Source organism: Mus pahari, chromosome X (genome assembly GCF_900095145.1).
Source record: "Mus pahari chromosome X, PAHARI_EIJ_v1.1, whole genome shotgun sequence".
Lineage (NCBI taxonomy): Eukaryota > Metazoa > Chordata > Mammalia > Rodentia > Muridae > Mus > Mus pahari.
In genome coordinates, this window is record NC_034613.1 from 140,869,485 (window position 1) to 140,886,717 (window position 17,233).

Here is a 17,233-nt window from a genome sequence, read left to right on the forward strand (position 1 = left end):
CAACAATTCATTGTGAATTTCAAAATTTCAAAAAGAGGGGGCTGGTGAGATGGTTCAGTGGGTAAGAGCACCCAACTGCTCTTCCGAAGGTCCGGAGTTCAAATCCCAGCAACCACATGGTGGCTCACAACCACCCATAACAAGATCTGACACCCTCTTCTGGAGTGTCTGAAGATAGCTACAATGTACTTACATATAATAAATAAATAAATCTTTAAAAAATATTCAAAAATAATATATTTTTAATGTTTTCATTACAAAAATGGTATATGATGCAACAGATTTGTTAATTGATTTGATTTAATCATTCCATAACATAAACATCGCATTATACCCCATATAGAAAGATAAAGTTTTATCTGGAACTGGTGGTGCAGGCCTATAATCCCAGCATCACTCAGGAGGTTAAGGAAGGAGAATCACATACTCAAAGGCCAGCCTGGGCTATAGTGAGACCTTGTCTGAAGAAAGGAAGGAAGGAAGGAAGGAAGGAAGGAAGGAAGGAAGGAAGAAAGAAAGAAAGAAAGAAAGAAAGAAAGAAAGAAAGAAAGAAAGNAAGGAAGGAAGGAAGGAAGGAAGGAAGGAAGGAAGGAAGGAAGAAAGAAAGAAAGAAAGAAAGAAAGAAAGAAAGAAAGAAAGAAAGGAAGAAAGAGGATGGACTTGGTGGCACATGGCTATGATCCCACACTGGCTGGAAGAGTTCCAAAAGTCTGAGGCTAGCATGGTCTATATGAGTGGTAGGCTAGCCAGGGCCACATAGCAAGCTCCATCTCAAAAATGAAATAAAATAAACCCAAAGCATTTCTCATGTGATATCTTATTGTTGCTTACTGGATGGGACAAACCCAGAAGGAGTTTCTTATTCATTATTTTTCGTTTGACTAATATTTATTTACTACGCCCCAATGGTTCTAAGTGTAAGGCCCAATGATTGCCATCTAGGTCATTTCCTTTATTTGCTGTCACCAGTGAACCAGTGTGAAGCTCTGGGTTGCTTAACATTAACAGCTAGCACAAAGGGATAAGCTGGCCTTTTAGAACCCACAAGGAAGCTCCACAAGTTAAATATTAATGCATGTATGCATAGAAAACAATTACTCTAACTAAGATCATAACAGTAAATGAAAGAGTATAAAGTTCAAACAAGCACAATGCATTTTTCAATCATAATCATTTTCCTCCAACGCTCTTGTATAATTACATTAAACAATATTGAAGATAATTTCTTGGAATTCTGTCACACGAAGAGAACTCTTCTCATTTGTTCTACTTCTCTGCCATTCCCTTCTACAGCTTTCCCAAAGAGCATGGCATTGGTTTTCTGCTTTCAGAAGGGCAATGTGTCCACTGGAGGAAATGTGAAAAATAGGTCAATGTATATGAAGGAGAAAATAAGCATCTTCCTGGGCTACAGATGTAGCTCAGTGGTAGAGTTCTTGCCTAGCATGTGTGGGACCCTGAGTTCAAGTCCTGGTACTGCAAAATAAAAACAAAACAAAACCAACCAACCAAACAAAAGACCTTCATCTGAGAATGAAGAAACTTCTTATGTTAGCTTTTATTTGCTCCTTGGATTTGGGGGGGGGGGTTTCTTATTTGTTTGTTCCAAGGCAAAGTTTCCCTATGTAGCCCTGGCTGTCCTGAAAGTCACTATGTAGCCTAGGCTGTCCTGGAATTCACAGAGCTCTGCCTGCCTATCCTTCCCAAGTGTTGGGAGTTAAAGGTGTGCATCACTACGTCCATCTTTTTTTTTTTCAAAGATTTATTTATTATATGTAAGTACATTGTAGCTATCTTCAGACACACCAGAAGAGGGTATCAGATCTCATTACAGATGGTTGTGAGCCACCATGTGGTTGCTGGGATTTGAACTCAATGGCCTCTGGAAGAGCAGTCAGTGCTCTTAACCACTGAGTCATCTCTCCAGCCCACTACGCCCATCTTGAGAACTGTTGTTGTTTTTTGTTTTGTTTTGTTTTTTTTTAAATAAATCCCTCTTACCTCTTAAAGTTTAAAAATTTTACCAGGCAGTGGTGGCTCATGCCTTTAATCCCTGCACTTGGGAGGCAGAGGCAGGCAGATTTATGAGTTCGAGGCCAGCCTGGTCTACAGAGTTCCAGGACAAACCAAAAGAAAAAAGAAAAAGAAAAAAAGAAAAAAATTTTATGTGTGTATTAGTCAGGGTTTTCTAGAGTTATAGAACTTATGGAAACTCTCTATATAGTAAGGGAATTTGCTATGAGGACTTACAACTCCCCAACAATGGTCAGCTGTGAATGGCAAGTCCAAGAATCTAGTAGTTGCTCAGTCCCACAAGGCTAGTTGTTTCAGATGCTCTTCTGTAGAAGTAGGTTGCCAGCAGGCATGCTGGCAAGTAAATGCAAGCAGGCCAAGAAGAGTGAATCCTCCTTCTTCAAATGTTCTTATGTAGGTCTCCAGCAAAAGGTATGGCCCAGATTAAAGATGTGTACCACCACGCTTGGACCTAGGACTTGCTTTAATCCCAGGCTGACCTTGAACTCAGAGATCTCCTTGCCTCAATCTCTTGGGATTCAAGGCATGTACTACCTTGCCTGGACCTAAGCTTTTCATAGCCGTTATACCTCAAGATCTCCATGCCAAGACCAGGTCAGAAACTTGTGTCTTCCAGCCTCAAGATCTGGATCACAGGTGAGCCCTCCAATTCTGGATTGTAGTTCATCCCAGATAGAGTCAAGTCTACAACCAGGAATAGCCACTACAATGTGCATGGGTGCTTTGCCTACATGTATTTGTATGTGTGTGCAGCACAAGCATGCGTGGTGGTTTTGGAGGCCAGATTCCCTGGAGCTGGAGCTACAGACAGTTTTGAGCCACACCTTATTGGTGCTGGGAATCAAACCTGGGTCTTCAGAAAGAACAGCTTAACCCTTGAGCAGACTTTCAACCCAATGAAAACAATTTAGCTTGAATTAAAACAGGCGTTCTTTAATGCTGTTCTTTTGGTTTTGTGATTTGTAGAGTTTTCCGCAAAGGAGCTTTGCCGGTTAGTTGTTGGTTTGTTGTTGTATTGTTCCTCCGGGCTGGGGATACCGCCCGGAGCCTTTGACATGCTAAGTAATTGCTCCCCTGCAGCCTCAGAGCCCCAGAAAAACAAGCAATTACCAACAGAACAAAGAGTGAGATCTCAGGATTTCCTCTTCTTCCCCGTCTCATATTCCTACAGCAAAGTTTGGCACACAGTAGGGATTCCAAAGTCATCTCTGCATGCCTGATACTTACTTACGCCCTCGGCTAGTGTGACAGTGTTGTTGATAAACATAAAATCACTCTGAAGCTATCTTCTGCTATTGCTGCTCTCTCATGTTTCCAGGAAGCACTTCATCCTAACATACATGTTGTTTTGATGGAAGGTTGATTAAAATCAAATTGCAAGTCCTATCTATCCTCAAGTGCTATTACTGTTAACTGTAGCAAACCAAAAACAACCAACCAACCCTGCCCCCCCCCCAAAAAAAACCCTTCTGCTCGCTCTGCTTCACCTTGTTCATCTGGTAAGCTCTCATCCAGGAGCTAGGGTCTAAGGGAACCAAGTTCTCAAAGTTATGGTCCTGTGTAGAGCACAAGCATGAGCCAACATTTGTCAGGTGGTGAGAAACAAAAGAAACCGCTAAACTGGATAGAAAACAATTCCCTGTGGAGACACATTAGACCTTGTTGCTGTTGTATAAAGGGTAATCGGGGACAGCGAACGGTTCAAAACCTATGGGAAATGTCTTTCAAACTTCAACTTCTGACTCAACGACTCAACGCAGTGGTGGAATCAATGTAGAAGGTGAGCTGCCTTCTTAAAACATGTAATAAAATACCAGAGTGCATCACAATCCCAAAACTCAGCTCTTATTTCCCGTCATTTGTTTCAGTTTATATACACATGGACCAGTCTACAAACTGTACTGACAGTCAAGCTTAAAGAAAATGGGGCTGAACGCTATGGCAACTTGAGTACTGAGGACTGGTTCGTAAACACACGTAGGCACTCGTGCACAAACGTGCACCCAAAGTTCTTGGTGTCTTTCTCTATTGTTCTTCACATTTTTTTTAAGGCAGGGACTCACCAAACTGAAGCTTGCTGGCTAGGGAGCTCCCAGGATTTATCTGTCACTGCAGTCCCCCACCCCGCATTGTTGTGACAGGGCAAGTGAAGACACATCCCGCTGAGTGCCTGGGACTAAAACTCAAAGTCCTCTCGCACAGCAAACACTCTTATCCACTGAAGCATCTTCAAAGATCCGTAAACAGGACCTGTCTTAGTTAACAAAGCCCATGTCTCACGCCTAAAACTCGTTGTACTTTCTTTCTAGTAGGAGAAACAAGGAAATAACCACAGAAAAAGTGCCAAGGAAGACTAAGACCAAGGCTAAGAGCTTGGGGAGACAGGTAAAACAAAACCGAACAGTTAAGCAACTCAAAAGAGAAGACTGGTGTTAGATTTTTATGGGGAAAAAAAGCACACAAAAAATAGATTAGTATCAATGAATTCAATTTAACAAAAACAGTAACAAAAACAGTTCAAGCAGGGTGTGGTGATGGGCACTTGTAATTGCAGCATCTGGGAGACAGTGGATTCAGGAGTTCAAGGCTAACCTTGGCTACAAAGTAAGTTTGTGGACAGCCTATCCTAAAAAAACAGGCAAAAAAAAAAAAAAAACAACAAACAAATTCCAAAGCTAATGAAACATGGTTTCTATGAATCTTTCAGATTAAGTGTACAATAGCATGCGAATAATCTCAAAATTCCTGTATTCCTGTAATGTCTGCTGCTCCAAGCTTCCTTCTCAATGTCTTGAAGGTAAACTAAAGAGTATAAAGAATTTAGCCGGGGCAGTGGTAGCGCACGCCTTTAATCCCAGCACTTGGGAGGCAGAGGCAGGCGGATTTCTGAGTTCGAGGCCAGTCTGGTCTACAGAGTGAGTTCCAGGACAGCCAGGGCTACACAGAGAAACCCTGTCTCAGAAAACCAAAAAAACAAAAAACAAAACAAGAATTTAGTTAGCTGGGAAGCACATTTGCCTACCATGTGCAAGGCCCTGGATTAGATATCTAGGACTGACTCACACACACACACACACACACACACACACTCACACACACTCCTCCTCCTCTACTCGACCCCCACCCCCACCGCCGTGTGTATACAGCTTAAAATAAATTCATATTGTCTGGGAAGAGTTATTTGTTTTTTTTCGACAAGGTCCCTAGGCATTCCAGGCTGGCTTTTGAACAATGGTCCTCCTCCCTCCCTCCCTCCAGTTTCCATGGACTGGGATTACAGGCATGTACCACCACACCAGGCTCACTCAGTCCTTTAAACGTTTATTTTAGAAATCATAACTACTCATCAAAATGAGCAAATTATATTACAGACAGGAAATCACCTCTCAAGCCTTCTCTGAGTACACATAGTTCCTGCTGAAGCCGAGCTGTAGGACACAATTATTCTAGAACAAGGTGAACAAGTTCCAGTCCTTTAAATCTCGCCCACCAAGTGGCTTTTGCATGGCCCTGGAGCGGAGAATGATTTTTCCATTTCTTTTTGTTGTTGTTGTTGTTGTTTGGTTTTTCGAGACAGGGTTTCTCTGTGTATCCCTGGCTGTCCTGGAACTTGCTCTATAGACCAGGCTGGCCTCGAACTCAGAAATCCGCTTGCCTCTGCCTCCCAAGTGCTGGGATTAAAGGCGTGCGCCACCACGCCCGGCTTTGATTTTTCCATTTCTAAGTGAAAGAGAGAGAGAGAGAGAGAGAGAGAGAGAGAGAGAGAGAGAGAGAGAGAGAGAGAGAGAGAATATTTTGTGACCTGTGAATAGTACACAAAGTTCAAATTTCAGTGTCTATAGTTTTACTGGAAGATGGCCAGGTTTATGCATATTTTCTATGGCTGTTGTGCTACAACACGGAGGGCTGCCTGGCACCTCTCAAAAAAAAATGTTTGACCACCAGTGTTCTAGAACACGGAGGACCCATGCTACACCACCCTTCTAACCGCCCCTGCTCCTGGCTCCAGCCACCTCTTCAGTGTTAGTCACCAGCTTGGAGCTGACATGGAGGGAGGGCGTTATAATAATGAATTGTACCACTTGGGAAAACAGAGACCCAAGACAGTAAATTTCTATATAAGGGAACGTGACTGTTTCTGTCACATACTAGAGTAACGTCTGAGTTGGTTTCCCGATGAGAAAAGAGAGCAGCACCCTTGCGGCCTCTGCATGGTTGTGTTTAAGTATGAAGGCACTTGGAAAGCTATCAAGGGAGCAAATGTTCCGGGGGTGTTTCTGCAAGGAGAGCCTGTGAGTTTACATGTAGACTGTGGTCCCCTTTAAGCGTAGGCGCCTGGGCCCCTCTGCTCTAGCCCTCTTTCTCTTCAACCCCCACTGCCCTCCCTCCAGGCTAAAAAGCTTCAGAGAAACGCAGAGCTCAGGTATGCAGGCCTAGATTAGCCCAGCCCAGCTCTCTCCAGCTCTGCAGCCAGCTGCCGGGTCCAAATGGGACCCCTTCAGGTGACAAGAATGACTCAGCAGGGGCCTAGGCAGGAACTGAGATAGGGAAGCAGTGGCAGGCACAAAATCCCCTGCAGCAGCAGCAGCAGGAAGCTAACAAACCAGTAGGTTAAGGACGCACATAGGTGAACAAACAAACAAAAAAGTAATTTAAGTCAACTTTAGACCATGGGCGGACTGAAAGCCTGCGCCATCGCAGGCCTTAAATCAAGGTCTGCCCAGCTTTCTGGGAGAAAAACAGAAAAACCCGCCAAGGTCTCTTCTAAAGGTCCCTTTCGCTTATGACCAATGTCAGCAGGGCTCGACTGGGCCCTCGAAACGGTTGGATGGGGGAAGCCTTTGAGGGGTGCAGAAAACTGCGTGGCCGTGATTATCTGGGAGACTTTGCGGGCACTGTAATCTCTCGAGAACAGGAAACCATTTTCCTCGCTGGCTCTGAGATTTTGCTTTGCTAAGACGGCTGCAACTTCCCTGCCCCCCTCGCACCCGCCCCCCCCCCCAGCCGCCGATGCCGCCGCGGCCGCCACCACCGCTGCTGCTTTAAGCAACCACGCCCCGCGGGCCCCAGGCTGCTCGGCCCTGGGGCTCGCAGCCCCCGCGCAGCCTGCACACCGCGCTCCCATCCGCCCCACCCCCGCGCGGGCCCAGCCGCCCCCGCCGCCAGCCTGGGGAGTGACGCCTCGCGCCTGCGCCTCGCCGACTTCCTGCCGTAGAACGCCCCACCCACTCCGGAGAGGTCCGCCTCCGGAGAGCGCGTAAGATCCTCCCGTCGCACGCTATTGGGCCGAGCCGCCGAGCCGTTGGCTCCCAGGCCCGCCTCTCCTCCGCCTCTCCAATTTCCCAGGGCGGCTGCGCCTGCGCTCAGCTGCCTGGGCGGGCGGAGAGGCGCGGGTTGAAAAGTCTCGTTCCAAGTTTGGAGAGAGGGAGAGAGAGGAGAGCGTCTCAGACCTCGCTACCCGCCAGCGGGGAGGGAGGAGGCAGGAGAGGCGATCGCGGCTGTCTCGGGGACAGAACCCGGACGGCCAGACCGAGCTCAGGCTTTCCGAGCGAGAACTGCGTGACGTGCCTGGGAAAGGCGAGGAGCGCCTGCGATCGGGCTGCTCTTGACTAGCGAGAGAAGTCCAAGGCGGCCAAGGGGGGCCAAGCGACCCGACGCAAGATGGCGAGTAAAGAGAGTAAGGATGCCCTGCGAGGCGGGCGGGCGCGCGCCGGGACTCCGGGGGGCTGGCGGGCGCCGGAGGCCTCGGCACGCGCCGACGAAAGGCGCGAATTGGCGTGAGGAGCAGGGGGCGGGGCTGGGCGCGAGACTCGCCGCGCGCCTGCGAGGGGGCCTGCGCGAGCCGGGGCCTGGTCGCCGCTGCCGAGGGCCGGGAGCACTTCCGGAGCCGGGCGCGGGGCCGAGGGGGAGGCCCCCTCCCCCACCAGCCCCCCCACCCCACCCCGCGGCCTAGCTCCCTCCGACGCCCTTGGCCCAGGGGCGCAGGCGATCGCCGCCCGAGCGGATTCTTCCGTGCGCGTGTTCGTCGTCCGTCTCGGGGTCGCGGCCCTTGTCCGTGTCGGGAGGGGGGGGGGAGGAGCCGGAGCCCGCCGGACTATGGCTGCCGCCGATGGTGGCTTGGTGGGGAGCTGGGGCCTCTGAGGGTGGGGGGGTGGAGGAAGCAGGCCTGTGGGCTGCTGCTGCTGCTGCTCCACGTGGATGTGATCTGAGTGGGTCGGGGCACCGCTTTACAGTACGGGTCATCGCAGAACAGGTGCGAGCGGCTATAAAAAGGCTGCCGAGCTGGATGGGAGTGCAGTTAATGACCCAATTCGGTTAAGCGCCGGGATCCCGATCTTGGAAGTGGAGGCGAAAACGCTTCCTGATGTTGGCCTTCTCACTTTCGGGGAGAGCAGTTCGTGGGCGCAGGATAGGTAAAAAGGAAAGAATAGATGAGGTGTGGCCGTCTCGAGGTGACCTCCAGTGTCCTTATCCATGCTTTTGACTCCGAGCCTTCTCAGCCACTTAATTGTGGGCTTTCTCCAAATTTCAGTGTTTGAAGATACTGTGGAGGAGCGTGTCATCAACGAAGAATATAAAATCTGGAAGAAGAATACACCGTTTCTGTATGACCTGGTTATGACCCATGCTCTTCAGTGGCCCAGTCTTACCGTTCAGTGGCTTCCTGAAGTGACTAAGTAAGGGTTTTTGGCAACTTCTATTTTGTGTAGATTTAAGTCCAGTGTTAAATTTCTACGTATTGTTGATGTTACTTTACACACAGAACATAAATACCTAATTGGTTAGGCCGAGGGTGAGGTGGCAAGTGGTTGTTCTAAACTTAAGATGGTTTCTAGCATAGAGGTGTGTTTAGAGGAGAGAATATTGTAATACTAATGCTGTGTATAGGAAATGATGAATATTTTGCCATTCCATGACCAGCATCTCCAGACTCCAGATCAATGCGTTATTTTCAAACTTAATAGGAAAGATTACATACATCACAAATTAAGAGCTATTATGGCTTGATGCTTTAAGTGATTTTCTTGAATATTTGTAAGATTTGGCATAGTTACTGATATTTATGGAGCACTTAGACTAATAGGACCTGACACATCTGAAGAGTTTAAACCTCATGACAGAACTACTATTGCGGTTCAGAGATGTACCAGTGACAAAAAGGGCTGAGAATTTTAAGCACCGTGCTCAGTACTGGTGATCTCATAGCTTACAAACTAGGGCTCAACCAACCCAAACCGGTTGGCTCCAGAATCAAGGCACCTCCTTCATTAGCCTACCTTTATCTAGGTAGGCATGTACCTTTTCTATAGGAATATGGGCACATAACTTGAAATATATTGAATTTTGTTATTGTGAGCCTATAATTAGGGTTAAATGAAACTGTTATACAAGGAAGAATTTGTGACCAGTGGTAAAAAGCTAGTTTTAAAATCACTTGTAAATATTGACCTTCCAGATGTGGACTTGCTGTCTCAAAAATCTCATGTTTTTTGTTTGCAGGTTTTTTATATTAAAATTCCATTTTAATCTAAATGTCCAGTGAGAAGAGTTTTGAACTGCTAGATAATGGGGGCTTATAGGCATTGATTTTATTTTTCAGCACTGGAGGTGGTTCAAACCCAGGGCCTCAGCATAGTAGGCGTGTGCTCTGTGGCTAAGCTGTTTTTGAACAGATTCTAAAATAGACTGAGGGTTGACAAGGTGGCTTCTCATGGTAAAGGCACTTGCCTCCAAGCCAAAGAACATGAATTCAGTCTCCAGAACTCACATGGTAGAAAGCATTGACTCCTACAAGTTGCCTTTTGATCTACACATGTACACTGTTATAGACATGCATATCCACACAAATATATAAACAAGTAAAAAGAACAAAAATAGATTGAGCTGGGTGTGGTGGCACATGGGTGTAATTCTAAGTTATAGGCCTGCCTGAGGTATACTCTTTTTTTTTTTTTTTTTTTTTAAAGATTTATTTATTTATTTATTATATGTGAGTACACTGTAGCTTCAGACACTCCATAAGAGGGCATCAGATCTCATTACGGATGGTTGTGAGCCACCATGTGGTTGCTGGGATTTGAACTCAGGACCTTCAGAAGAGCAGTCGGGTGCTCTTACTTGCTGAGCCATTTCACCAGCCCCTGAGGTATACTCTTAAGACCATGGGTTTTTTTTTTGTTTGTTTGCTTGTTTTAAGATTTATTTATCTGAGTACACATCAGAAGACGGCATCAGATCCCATTAGGAATGGTTGTGAGCCACCATGTGGTTGCTGGGAATTGAACTCAGGACCTCTAAACAGCCTTTAATCCCAGCACTCAGGAGGCAGAGGCAGGCGTATTTCTGAGTTTGAGGCTAGCCTGGTCTACAAAGTGAGTTCCAGGACAGCTAGAGCTATACAGAGAAAAAAAAAGATTTATTTTTATTTAATTTTTTAAAAAAAAAATTGTGGTTTTTCATTTCTTTTCTTTCTTTTCTTCCTTTTTTTTTTTTTTTAGAACATCTGAATTTTTTAATCCTTCTTTACAGGTTACCCAGACCACTTTTGATTAAGAAAACTGTAGAAAGTTAGTAACTGCCACAAGCAGACGCCAGTTGGTGGCATGTGTCAATTTCCACAGAGTCCTGCTTTGTCGGGTGTCTGAATGTACTGCTCGGGGTCTCTGCTCAAACTTGCTGGAATCACTCATGGCAGATTTTAGTCCACAGGTCGCTTTTTCCCATCTTTTTCTTTCTTCCTTTTTATTTGGTTTTTTGAGACAGGGTTTCTCTGTATAGCCCTGGCTGTCCTGGAACTCACTTTGTAGACCAGGCTGGCCTCGAACTCAGAAATCCGCCTGCCTCTGCCTCCCGAGTGCTGGGATTAAAGGCATCCGCCATCACACCTGGCTCCCATATTTCTTTGTAAACTCTATAACATTCTTACAGAGTTTTTTACGGTCCTTACAGTATTCTTCAGCTAGGTCAGCCAGGAGTGTGGTCAGGCTGGGGGTCATTCACCAGTGCTATGAGGAACTGGATTACTTGGTCAGTCTTGGTGGCTGGCTTCCAGTTTTCAGGACTAATCACTGGCAGACCGATCTGCCCCTTCTTATCGATGTTAGGGTGGTAGATCTTTGTTTTAAATGTGATCTTGGGTGGTTTGAATGGGTACTCTGCTGGAAAGTTAATTTCAATTCTGAAGGCTCCCTTATATGGAGGGTTGTCAGGAACAATAAGCCCTTGCCAAGTCAATAAATTAGCTTCATCAGCCTGGATGTTACGGAAGTTTTTCATCCCACATTTGCCGATCTCTTCAAGCTCCTTCGTCAGCCTCCTGCTGGCCGCCATCTTGGATCTGGTGCTGCTGCTTTCCCTTGTGGTTTTTTTTGTTTGTTTGTTTTGTTTTTGGTTTTTCGAGACAGGGTTTCTCTGCATAACCCTGGCTGTCCTGGAACTCACTCTGTAGACCAGGCTGGCCTCGAACTCAGAAATTCCCTTGCTTCTGCCTCCCAAGTGGGGGGGATTAAAGGCGTGCGCCACCACTGCCTGGCTTTATTTACTTTATGTATATGAGTACATTGTAGCTGTCTTCAGACACACCAGAAGAGGGCATCTGATCCTATTACAGATGGCTATGAGCCACCATGTGGTAGCTGGGAATTGAACACAGCAATTGGTGATTTTAACCACTGAGCCATATCACCAGCCCAAGAGTGGGAACTTGGATGCCAAAGACCTAGGTTTGAGTCTTGCCTTTGCTTATTAGCTTTGTGTGCACTCTTGTCTTTTTTTTTAGTTATTTTATCTACAGATAACTGAAGATGTTAGTAGTACTGTCTTACATTTGGGGAAATTACTAAATAATCTCCTGCATGGTAAGTGTCTTGTGTAGAGTAGAAACACAGTTAAGTGATGACATACCGATTCCTACTTCACCCTGATTTCAATCTCTACCTATCTACCTAAAACACAAGGCTCTATTATGTATACAGTGTTCTGTTTGGATATATGACTTTAGGCCAGAAGAGGGCACCAGATCACATTATAGATGGTTGTGAGCCACCACGTGGTTGCTGGGACTAGAACTCAGGACCTCTGGAAGACCATCCAGTGCTCTTAACCATTGAGCCATCTGTAGCCCTTATTTCTTTTAAAGAAGCCCTGGCTGGCCTGGAGCTCACTGTGTACCTAAGGCTAGCCTAGAACTGTTTCACTCCTGACTCAGATTCTAAAGTACTGGGATTAAAAGTGTGCCATCATGCCAGGCCTGTTCAGAAGTAATTTTAAGGATTAAAATATCACTTTTTATGTATCTTTGACTAGCCCAAAACTCAGAGATGTGCCTGTCTCTCTGCCTTCTGAAAGGCCTATGTTATCATACCCAGTAAAAACTATCTTTAATGTTACCTCTGTATTTTACATAAAAGTTTTTAAAAAATAATGCAGGGCTGGTGAGAAGGCTCAGCGGGTAAGAGCATCCGACTGCTCTTCCAAAGGTGCAGAGTTCAAATCCCAGCAACCACATGGTGACTCTCAACCATCCTTAATGAGATTTGACTCCCTCTTCTGGAGTGTCTGAAGACAGCTACAGTGTACTTACATAAATAAATGAAATCTTTTAAAAAAAATGCAGACTGAGTATCCCTTATGATGTGCTTGGGAGCAGAATCTGCATTTTGGAGGGTTTTAGTTGCATATATTTAATGTGTTATCTTGGGGGCGGAAATACTGGCTGATTTGTACAAAGCGCCTGCCTTTGAGTAACAAGACCATACTCCTTCGTATCCTTCTGCTTATATTTGATATACTTTTTAATTATACTTGGACTTGTCTGATTTAGGTTTTTGAAAAGTTTTTATAAATTGGAAAGTGAACTTGGCTGCATTCAAGGCATGCACTCTACCACTGAATTTTACTCTTGTTTCTTACTAGATAATTTAAGTGACAGACAGTACAGAAGTATATGGTACGAAGGAAGTTCTTTTCCATGCCAGAACTAATTCCCTATGCCTTAGTGAAGGTAGTTGCTTTACATTTTTGGCCCACCTTAATTAAGAGAATATAGAAGTGCATTAATTTTTTTTGTCCTGAAGATTGAACCAGGACTTCATAATTGCTGGTCAAGCACTCTACCACCAAGCATTAGTCCCAAACCTAAAAAAGTGAACACTTTTTTTATTTGAAATAAAGTCTCAGTTACTGGGAGTGGCCTTGAACATGAATCCTCCTGCCTCAGCTTTTGAGTAGCTGTAATTACAAGGCTGTATGACCAGACTTGGATTCCTTAGGGTTTGTTGGTTGTTTTGTTTTTTTTTTCGTTTGTTTGGTTTTTTTTTTTTTTTTTTTTTTTTTTGGTACCAACTGACCTCTAACTTTCAGTTCCTGGGATTTATTTTTTATGAATGCAAGTTGTTGACTTACCCTTTTTTCTTTTTGGTTTTTCGAGACAGGGTTTCTCTGTATAGCTCTGGCTGTCCTGGTACTCACTTGGTAGACCAGGCTAGCCTTGAACTCAGAAATCCGCCTGCCTCTGCCTCCCGAGTGCTGGGATTAAAGGCCTGCGCCACCAGGCCCGGCTCCCTTTTTTCTTTTTAAAGTACTCTTGGAAAGCCAATTGTGGTGGCACAAAACTTTAATTAATCTCAGTACTTGGAAGCCAGAGACCGCAGGACCTGGTCTACATAGAAAGTTCTAGGACAGCCAGGGTTGCATAGGCCCTGTCTCTCAAAACAGAATGTATTGGAGACTTTACTATTCAATTTGCTGACGCATACCCATTCTTTATGAAGATGCCACAGAATTCTTCTTAGGAATACAGTTTATGTCATATTAACTTGTTTGATGGCTATTTATTTAGGTGTTTGGTTCTTTGCTGCTATAAACAGTGCTGCTGGAAATAGTTTTGTAATGTAGCATATTTTTGTGATTGTTGGGTCAGTTTCTTTTTTTTGTTGTTGTTTTTTTTATTTTTCTTTTGTTGGGTCAGTTTCTTAGCATTACAGTTTTAAAAGGATTTTGGTACTAAAGATAGATAGGATCTTTATAAACTTGAGATAGGGTCTATCTCACTGTGTAGCTCTGGCTGACCTGAACCTCAAGTAGACCAGGGATGGGGTCTGCTCCTAGAGATCCACCACCTGCCTCAGCCTCAGAGTACTGGAATTAAAGGTGTGTACCACCATGCCTAGCATAGATGTTTTCTCATTGGTGCCTTTGAGTGTGTCCAATATTGAGGAGAGTAATACAAGTTTAGGAAAGCAGGTTGTTGGGGGCAGGAGAGATGGCTTAGTAGTTAAGAGGACTTACTGCTCTTCCAAAGGTCCTGAGTTCAAATCCCAGCAACCACGTGGTGGCTCAAAACCATCTGTAATGAGATCTGACACCCTCTACTGGGGTGTCTGAAGACAGCTACAGTGTACTTACATATAATAAATCTTTTTTTTTTTTTTAAGGAAAGTGGGTTGTTTTTTTTTCCCTTTGTTTTTTGAGATAGGGTTCTCTGTGTAGCCTTAGATGTCTTTGAACTCACTCTGTAAACCAGGCTGGTCTCAAAGTTAGAGATCCACCTGCCTCTGGCTCCCAAGTGCTGGTGGTTAAAGGTATGTACCACCATGATCTGAAGTAGGTTTGATTTAATGATTGAGATAGAGGACTTTTTAGTAAAACATAAAAATAATCTTTATGTGAGAGAAAAACAAGTCGTGTGATACTGGAATATTTGAATTTGAATCAAAATTTTAAGATTCTCCCAGTTTAGCTAGAACAATAGTTCTTCCAAAGGTCATATCATTATATACTATATATTATTATACTTACTGGTCTTCATTTAGCTCCACTAAAAATACTCACCTTTTGTTTCCCCTTCATAACAGGTCTCTTTTGAGATATATTTAAGATCCCTGTAAATGTTTTAGTTTGTCCATGGTCTAAAGTGCATTATTGAAGGCCTTCCCCCCTCTAACACTAGAAATTGAACCCAGGATTTCACTCATGAGAGGTAAATGCTATACTACTACCAAGCTCTATTCCCAGCTCTCTCCCTCTTTTTAAAATTTTTTTTTAAGTCAGGGCCTCTGCGCAGTTGTGCACACTGGCCTTGAACTTGAACTCACCACATGGTTTTGGCAGGCCTTAGTTTGTGATCTTGCTTTAGCAGCCTGAATAATTATAGATGTAGGCCACCCAGCAAAAGCCTAAAATTTCCATGATAACTTTTCTGAGTAAAAATAAATATACATATGCCTGCCCTCACCCAAAGCTATATTATATTTTAGCTTACTATATATGCATTAACCAATAGCTACTCCCCCGCCCCAAAACTTAGTATTGCTTAGTATAACTCCTACCTATTTTCAGGAGTTGTGTATGTTGTTTTACCATAAGCCAAACTTTAATTTGGTAGCACTTAATTTTGTAAGTTATTACTAAAGGATATGCATGGACATAAATAACTCCTGGTTATTTTAAAATGCTACTGCTTCCTTTGTACAGAAGAAATTTAGGAACAAACATATATGACCTAACTTGTCTGGTTTTGGGACTTAGAGTCCTACTTTTTTGTGGGACAGTGGGGCACAGTTGAAATTCTTCTAGATGAGACAATGGGAAAGCATTGTTGATACTTAATAGCAGTGCAAAAATTGCTGTTTGGGCAATGGTGGCAAAAGGCAAGTTCCTTTTTTTGCCAATTTTTATTAGGTATTTACTTCATTTACATTTTAAATGCTATCCCCAAAGTCCCCTATACCCCTCCCCCTGCTCCCCTAACCACCCACTCCCCCTTCTTGGCCCTGGTGTTCCCCTGTACTGGGGCATATAAAGTTTCAAAAGGCAAGTTCTTCAGCCTGAAGGTGAATATCCATAGAGTAAGGTGAGTGGAACACTTGAATGTTCATTGCATGGGTATCATAAACAAAAATGATTTTATATCATTCCATTTCACATAACCTATTTTTCAGGTAAAATAAATGAGACTGGAGAGAGGTCGTACATATAGTTGTATATAGCTAGTTTTAGTTTGAACCAGTATATAACCCCCCATTTTTTTCCCTTAACTCTTAACTCATTCTATTTTATCTCATTGGGAAAACAGAAACATCTAGCATAATAAACATCAGATATAGGCTAAATGTACAATTTGAGAAGTCTAGATACGTGAGTATAGGATCAGTGATGGACTTCTATGTAAATAGATGTTGGTATGTTTGGTGAGTTGTATCTACTGTCCTTAATATGCTGTTCTAGAAAGGTAGCTTTCACAATAAGTGAAGGCAAGGAAGATGACTCTCCAGGTAGGAAAGAAAAACTAAACTCTTCAAATAGAATGTTTTCTTACATTTGAAAGTATAAGGATAATAAAGTTGGTAATTAGATGAGAAGCGGGTTTTTGTTGGTGGTCTGTATGTATTTGCTAAAGAAATGTTCATGTTAATTTTGAGGGAACCAGACTAAATTTGTTAGTAAATGAAAATTCTATAGGATTACTTTGGCTTTTTTCTCCTAAACAGACCAGAAGGAAAGGATTATGCCCTTCATTGGCTAGTGCTGGGCACTCATACATCTGATGAGCAGAATCATCTGGTGGTTGCTCGAGTTCATATTCCCAATGATGATGCACAGTTTGATGCTTCCCATTGTGACAGTGACAAGGGAGGTGGGTATACTACATATTTCAGCATTAATTTCAAAGGGAGTATTAATCTTAGCATGTATATTAAAATTTGCAGTCAGCTTTTGGCTTAGTCATGTAACTTTTATTTGTTTTTGGGGGGGTTGGGGTGGGGTGGGTTCTCTGTGTATCCCTGGTTGTCCTGGAAATCACTCTGTAGACCAGGCTGACTTCGACTCAGAAATCCACCTGCTTTTGCCCCCCCAAAATGCTGGGATTAAAGGTGTGTGCCACCACTGCCCGACTTTTGGGTGGTTGGTTTGTTTTTTTTGGGGGGGGTAACTTTTAAAGAACTAGTCACAACAATATGTGTGAGATTTTCACAATAACATATACAGTACCAAGAAATTAGGATCAGTCTAGCAAAATAAAAGGTTCATAGGACATTGATTAAGCACATTATAGTGTGTTTAAAATATTACTCAGCAATTAAGAACAAGAAGAAAAACTGGTATGTAAGGTGAGATTTTTATTTTCAGATCTTAACTAAAAAGGACAGTTTTTACTTTTTTTTTTTTTTTTTTTTTTTTTTTTTTTTTTTTTTTTTTG

General features: G+C 43.7%; 1 protein-coding gene and 1 pseudogene across 1 annotated transcript in view; one reads left to right on the forward strand and one right to left on the reverse strand.

The window, feature by feature from the left end:
- The first annotated feature begins 7,369 nt into the window (after positions 1–7,369).
- Positions 7,370–17,233, forward strand: part of Rbbp7 (RB binding protein 7, chromatin remodeling factor) — a 20,437-nt gene continuing 10,573 nt past the window's right edge. Inside the window, exons 1-3 of the mRNA XM_021188671.2 lie at positions 7,370–7,711; positions 8,567–8,711; positions 16,524–16,669. Coding sequence (XP_021044330.1) covers positions 7,696–7,711; positions 8,567–8,711; positions 16,524–16,669 — 307 coding nt within the window. The 5' untranslated portion in view covers positions 7,370–7,695. The remainder of the gene's footprint in view (positions 7,712–8,566; positions 8,712–16,523; positions 16,670–17,233) is intronic.
- On the reverse strand, positions 10,914–11,364 carry LOC110313704 (annotated as a pseudogene).